The following is a 7,423-nucleotide window of genomic DNA, read 5'->3' on the forward strand; positions in this document are numbered from 1 at the left end:
GGCAGCAGGTATGAGCACTGGGTGGGACTGTGCACGGGAGTAAAGAATTTTCAGCAACCACCAGAGGCTCGCCCCAATGACAGCAACAGATGCCCCGCCTTGGTCTGGTGCCCCTGCTCACCTGCTCCACCATCCTACCACGGCCAACACCCACCATGTTCCGCACGCAGCCCCTGGTGGTCAGCGAACCTCATAGCAACTGGTTGTTCAGTCTATTTGCATATTAGCCTTTTATTATATAGGATTTTCAATCTGCCAGACCAGGCTGTCTATTCCTGTGCTAGTCAGTCTTGAGCTCTGTCTGATGGGTGCCAAGCTGTATCCTGACCTGTGTGGGGAGCCATGGAGGGAGAAGACAAGACCCAGACCTCAAGAAGTTCCCAGTTTAATGGGGGAGACAAGATACACACATGAAGAAGGCTGGAGCATAGTTACAAAGCATCAGGTCTGATCAATACATTAGAAATCTAAAGCATTAGAGACCCAACCAAGCCCTCAGCCCCTCCTCTAAGTTCCCTTGGGTCAGAACTTTCCTGAGTCTCCTTTGACCTCATTTAGTATTTCTCTTCCATCTCTTTCCCATTGGCTTCTTTCTAGCATCAACAGCTAGGCCAGTGTCTAGGTGTGGTGTCAAAGCTTATAGCAAGATTGCTTTAGGATTCTCTGCTTCAGTCTGATCATCCCCAGCTACCAACCACCTCACAAGGATTGAATTCGTATTAGCCGTCTTGCTTCCAGAGCATGGCCTGATCGTGCTTCTATGCCTAACCATTTCTTCTTTGGTCAGGGAGCTGTGTTCTGTTGGGAAGGAAAATTCAATCAGGAAGGAATATCCAGCAGGTGAGAGAGATTCCTACAGTCTCAGTAACCGATTGGTCTAAGGATTCCTGAATCTAGAACCCTCATCTTCTCCCTCTCCCAGCCCACTCAACCCATACTTAGCCCCCAGCACCTCTGAAGGTCCAGGGACAGCCCTAGTCTGTGGTGAAGTCAGAACTCGGTACTCCTTCTGCTTGACTCACACCCCTGTCCCCATTTGTCATCTCTGTCATCTCTCTGCCTCTGCGTCCCAACAGAGAGGAGCCCTGATGTCGCAGCATCTGAAGCCCTTTTCCAACGGCTCTGCGCACATCTGAAGAAGAGAAATAGAAAAGCAGGGGGTCCAGACTGGCGTTGAGGGAACTGAATACCACAGCTTCTGCTCGCCATGTGGGGCTTTTCTTCGTGTAAAACCCCACCAGGTGGGATACGTTATAAGGCCCGAAGCACACCAAGAAATTGAGGAGTGTCACGACAGCCAGCCCCACAGCTCGGCGCCGCCTCTGGACCCCCACATGGGGCTGGGTGAGCATGATCCACACAAAGCGCCAGTAGCAGAAGATGGTGACCCCCATGGGGATGAAGAAGAGGACCAGGCACAGCTCCAGCCGCACAGGAATCACCACCTCCAGCTGCTCTTTAGTGAAGTTCTCATAGCAGGTAATTTCACTTATCTCTGTGGCATTCGCGGCCGGTTTCAAGTACTGAACGATGATCACGATGGTGCAGTGACCAAAGGACATGATCCAAGCAACCAGAGCAGCAATCACCCCATATATAGGCCGGCGGGACAGCTTGTACTGCACGGGGAAAGCCACTCCCAGGTAGCGCTCGATGCTGATGCCTGCCAGGAGCCACGTGCTGCAGTAGATGCTGCTGTAGAAACCGAATCCTGTGAGGGCACAGACAATCTCAGGCAGATACCAGCGGAAGTTAGATGCAGCCTCAATGATCTTGAAGGGCAGCAGCAGCAGCAGAAGAAGGTCCGCCAGCGTCAGGCTGAGCAGGAGGATGTGGACAGGTGCAGGGTGGGGCTGGCGGACCCGGCCCACGAAGGCCCGCAGGGCCAGGAGGTTTGCAGGGAGACCAGTGAGGAAGATAATGATGTAGGCCGAGAGAATCAAGGAGCTCTTCAAGTCTGGCATGACTATTCTGGAAGAGAATGAGAAAGGGCAGGGTCAGGAGTCCCCACTCACAGCCTGCAGACCTGCCTCCGGTTCAGGAAGAGGACATCCTCTCTGGCAGCTCCCCTTCCCAGGCCCAGGCTTTCTGCTGCCACCACTGCTTGCTCACAACACCTGCTAGAACTGCCCAGAGCAATTATTGACTTTGCCTGGGGCGGGATATTAACTATGAGTTATTACGTTTGCCATCATGTGTCTCTGGAGGAGACCAACCCTTGGCTTCCCAAGGGAATTCCCCTCTGGTTTCCCAGCCTTTCTCTTGCTCTCCTCACAGATACAGGAAGTTACTGATATCAATTTCCAACTTTCCTTAAGTCCCTTCCTCAGTCAGAGATCTTCAGAGAGAAAAGGCAAGCCTTCTCACACAGAGAATGCTGTGAGAACCAGGCCCCCACCCAGTGCTGGCTCGCCACACAACCCCCCAACACACCAAGGAAGCAGGTGCCCAGCCCCCAACCCATCTGCCTACCTTGTTTTCCTCTCCTTTTGCAGAACACAGATTCTCCTCCACCGTTTCCTCCCCTGTCCAATACCAGACTCTGGGACTGTACTAAAAAAGGAAGCTAGTTAAGTGTGGGGGTGGAGGCAGTAGGAGGAACAGTGAGCCAGCATGATTTTGGGGGACTTGTCCCCCAGAAAGTTAGAGAATATTCAGGAAAACCTGCAGGCAGTCACTGGCTCCTGAGCCTGGAGTTTTGACTGTAAATGGAAGAACTCTTCTTAATGGGGTAATTCAATTTCCACTTTGGTTATGACCCTCGCCACCCACACAGTCTGGCCCCTCCATCCTCTTCCAGGCTTGATGTCCCAGGCCTCGTTTCCTTGCCCCCACACTGGCTCCCGTCTCCTTATATTCAATTCTGACAGATTTCCTCCAGCTCAATACCGTCTCCTCCCAATTCTGATCCTACCATCACTTCCCAGAGCTCAAGCACTAAGCTAGCTGCCTTGCCTTGTCTTCGTTCCGGATAGATGGCTTCTTGGAAAAGAAAGTCTGAAAGCTTCTGAGAAGGAGAAACAGAGCTTCAGCCACTGCTACCGCCCATTTCATACAGGAAAATATTGTAAGGAACCTGGCTGCTAGAAAGCTTTTATACCAGCACAAGTCATGTGACCAGAGAGAGGAAGGTCAGTAATTGAGCACTGTCTCCTCTCCAACCCGAAGGAAAAGGCGCCTGCATCTTCTGTCTCACTCTAGAGACCCGCACTCAGACTTCCAAACCCAATTCCTGAATTTCTTTTCAATCCTAGGCATTTTTCCCATTTCCCAAGTCAGAGTCTCTTCCTTCTCTTCTCTTCTCTTCTCTTCTCTTCTCTTCTCTTCTCTTCACAATTTTTTTCTGTAATTCTACTCATTCTCAGAAAAGAGGATTTCTACTTCCTTTTATTCTTCAACTAGAGGCCTGGTGCACGAAATTCGTGTATGGGTAGTGTCCCCAGGCCTGGCCAGCGATCAGGGATGATCAGGGCCTTCCAGCTGCCAGCCAGGGTCTTCCTCTCCTTGTCAAACTCCTGAGGGGACACTTTGCATATTAGCTTTTTATATATATAGGTCTTTCCTCCTCTCTATATGGTCTCCTGTCCTCTGCCCCTAATAAGTTTCTTTTACATTCTCAGTTGAAACAGATTGGTCTCTCCCAGCCTGTCTCTTGTTCTAGAAGAAGTAGCGTGGGATTTAGAGTCATGCACATGTGGGCGCAATCCAAGTCCCTTCACTGTGACTTTGGGGCAGATCAATTTTCTGAACATTAGTTTCCATTTCAGTCAAGTGAGTTCGGGAATACTTACATCCCAGGATTTCTGTGAGGAGTCAGTGAGGTAGCATATGCAAAGCATTTGGGCCAGTGCTTAGCACTTCATAGATGCCCATAGGTGGAAGTGCTCCCTTCTTTGAAGCCTGTTGGACAGCTTCTGAGAGAGTGGCTACTTGATAAAATATCCAGAGGCTGAGGACACAGACCTACCATCTGACTTGGGAAAGTGTCAGGGATTCAGTGGGCCCAAAGTGCCTGTGCTGGAGGCTAATTCCAGCATGTCATAATAAATGCAAGAAGTCCTCAAAGGGTTGATGGGCTTTTATATTCAGCAGGGCTGAATCATATTATTGCCTGCTGGAATAGCTGAAAGCATTTCCCCAAACCTAAAGATTTGCATATATTATTGTCTGCTGCCTGACAGCCGAGGGCAGTTCCCCCAACCTGACAATGCCTACTATATACTAAACCTTACCTTTGATATGTATATCTGCTTTGCTTTAGGGCAATTTGTGTTAATAAAAAGCTAGGGGTCCAGAGATTCAGAGAACTTTGTTACTGAAGCTAAGCCCTCCTCTGGCTCCCCCAAAATGCTTTCCAAATTTATATTTCATGTCTAGTCTCTTTATTAATTTACTTACAGCCCTTTTCCGGATTCCCAAACCCTTCTAGATGCTGAGAAACACCCCGGCATGCCTTTTTGGCCCTTTCTAGGGGATTAGTAGTCAGGTTCCATTCCTTTTCCTCATACATTCTCTCCCTGTGAATTGGGCCAACCTCTGAGCCACCTGCTCTTTTCTCACTATTTTCACCTGTTTAGCTCCCATTGAAACACATGCCTGAGGAAATAAAGGATCAGAACATGTTTCCCTTTGACCTAAGGGATGGGTCTCTGTTTTGCCCTTTGTGGCCTGATCCCTACTCACAGAATCTTCATTCTTTCTCAAGGACATACTTATTTCCTATTGCTTGCCCATTCATTCATTCATTCATTCATTTTGTGGCCTAGACCCCAGGGTCCAGGTATCTTAATATTTAACTTTTCTTTCTCTTCAGCTCTCCTCTCCTCTAGAACTAAGGAGTTCTATCTTTTCATTAATTTCCTTCCCTCAGCACAGACATGCACTTCCCAGATAAACAGGGGAACTAAGGAAGAGACCATTCTCTATTGCTTGTTATTAAATTTATTGTATTTGTGTTGTTTTGCTTTTATGATTTTCCATAAATATTCACGAGGATCTGAATTTAATTGCAAAGCGAAAACTTACTGGAAAATTGATGCTGGGAATAGGACTGCTTCTTTATTCCTGCCTGTTCTTCCCCACCTCATGCCTTTCTCATATCACTCTTGTGTATAACTATGTTGAAGGCCCCCATTGAACCCCTTCTCCATGTTTATGGTAGTTATGAAGGTAACACAATAAAGGAAACTTTTGAACTCATGATTCATGATGCTCACCTATGTCACAGGAAAAGGAAATGCAATCTCTCAGGCTGAATTTAAGGGCTGAGATTTCACAAAAGCAGTATCTTTCACAATCTCTTCAAGTTCAGTTTTCTCTCTTCATCATTATAACCCAGCTTGTTATGCTAGGAAGTTGAGCCCATTATCTAAATGTATAATCACTTTCTCCACTTCCTTATTTCTTAGTCACTCTTCAGTCTACTCTAATCTGGGTAACATCCCTATTTTTCCATAGGATCTGTTCTTTGTCCATAGTTTCTTATTATATTATTAGCATTCAACACAGTTTCCACACCCATCTTGAATTCTTTCCGTGAATTCTGATACGTTATGTTCCTCTGGCTTTCCTGCCTTTTCTTTGGTCACATCTTAATCCCTTTGCCTCTACATCCTCTAAATGTTGGAGCTCCTTAAGACTTGGTTCTAAGTTCTTTACTATCCTCATCCTGTGCTCTCTCCCTAGTCTATTGCATCCATTTCCAGAGCATCAATTATCATTTTCATAACATCCAGTTTTGAATCTCCATCCTGGGGTTCTGTGAGTGTCCACCTGCCTAGTAGACACTGTCATTTGGATGTCTCCCAGCATCTCAAATCCAGTGTGTCTAGAGCCAACTTTAGATTTTCTCTACCAAACTGGCCCCTGTCGAAATCCTGGTAACAGATAGTGGTGGCTTATGCTAAGATTCAGCTAGATTCTCTTTTATATGTTCTTGTAGCATCTTTTCTATTGCTGAATAGTACTGTTTTATAGATATTTTATTTTTATTAATTAATTAATTTTAATCCTCACTCTAGGACAGTGATGGCGAACCTATGACACGCGTGTCAGAGATGACATGCGAACTCATTTTTTTGGTTGATTTTTCTTTGTTAAATGGCATTTAAATATATAAAATAAATATCAAGAATATAAGTCTTTGTTTTACGATGGTTGCAAATATCAAAAAATTTCTATATGTGACACGGCACCAGAGTTAAGTTAGGGTTTTTCAAAATGCTGCCACGCCGAGCTCAAAAGGTTCGCCATCACTGCTCTAGGATATGCTTTTTCATTGATTCGAGAGGGAGAGGAAGGGAGAAATATCGATCAGTTGTTTCATGCACTCACCCTAACCAAGAATAGAACCCACAACCTAGATATGTTCCCTGGCTGGGAATTGAACACATGAGCCTTTGGTGCACAGATGATGCTCTAACAACTGAGCAACCGGCCAGGCCTGTTTTATGGATGTTTTATATTTTATTTATCCATTTACCTGCTGACAGACATTTTTTTTCCCTTCTGTTTTTAGCCTGTGTTAACAAGACTGCTATATACATTGTTGGGTAGGTGTGGATATGTGTTTTCAGTTCTGTTGGGGAAATACCTAGGAATATATTGACTAGGTTGTATGCTAAACTTTAACTTTTTAAGAAACTGCCAGTTTCTCAAGGAGGCTGTACTGTTTTTATTTCCACCAGCAATGTATGAGCATTCCTATTGCTCCACATCAGCAGCAGCATTTGGTATTTGTTAGTCTTAAGTCTTAGGCATTCTAATTAGTGTGTCATGGCATCTCATTGTGGTTTTAATGAGAATTTCTCTAAGGTCTACTGATATTGAGCATCTTTTCAAGTACTTATTGGTCTTTTGTGTATCTTCTTTTGTGAAATGTCTGTTCAAGTTTTTTGCCCACTTTTTATTGGATTATTTCATACTATTAATATTGAGAGCTCAGTAAACCCTCGATTTTATGGACCTCAATTTAACAGACTTTGGATTTAATGGACAAAATTTCTGGTCCATATGTCATATATGAAAATTAACACCATGTTAATTTATACATATACTAAGGGCCCAGTGCATGAATTCATGCACCTTGAAAGAAATTGTGTATCACGAGGCTGCAGTGGGCACAGGGGCTGGTCTTGGCCCATCCTCTGTGCCTCTGCCCAGCCCCTCCCACCACAGCCCCTGGTCCCCTGTCGGCCAGCTGCCCCACTCCCACTGCCACCACTCCCATGCGCTGATGGCGCCGGTGCTGCTCGCACCCGCTGATGGCATGGAATGACTGGGACCGGCACCAGCAGTGGGTGTGAGCAGCAGCTGCTGGCCCTGATCACCCCTCAGGAGCAGGGGGAGGTGAAGAAGCCCTCAGGGGCAATCAAGGCTGGCAGCCACTGCTCGCACCCGCTGATGGTGCTGAGCGATTGGGCCT

At 46.3% G+C, this 7,423-nt stretch overlaps 1 protein-coding gene across 2 annotated transcripts; it reads right to left on the minus strand.

Annotated features, from left to right (window-relative positions):
* Nucleotides 1–369: 369 nt before the first annotated feature.
* Nucleotides 370–3,055, minus strand: FFAR2 (free fatty acid receptor 2). Of its 2 annotated transcripts, XM_005862451.2 has the most exons (3): nt 2,956–3,036; nt 2,473–2,553; nt 370–1,971 (listed from the first exon to the last, which is right to left on the minus strand). In XM_005862451.2, the coding sequence occupies exon 3, from the start codon at nt 1,962–1,964 to the stop codon at nt 975–977; it is 990 nt and encodes a 329-aa protein (XP_005862513.1). In that variant the 5' UTR covers nt 1,965–1,971; nt 2,473–2,553; nt 2,956–3,036; the 3' UTR covers nt 370–974. The 2 variants fall into 2 exon arrangements, with proteins under 2 accessions (XP_005862513.1, XP_014392063.1); XM_014536577.1 differs by lacking the exon at nt 2,473–2,553 and having other exon boundaries at nt 2,956–3,055.
* Nucleotides 3,056–7,423: the final 4,368 nt, after the last annotated feature.

Source organism: Myotis brandtii, unplaced genomic scaffold (assembly GCF_000412655.1).
Source record: "Myotis brandtii unplaced genomic scaffold, ASM41265v1 scaffold165, whole genome shotgun sequence".
NCBI lineage: Eukaryota > Metazoa > Chordata > Mammalia > Chiroptera > Vespertilionidae > Myotis > Myotis brandtii.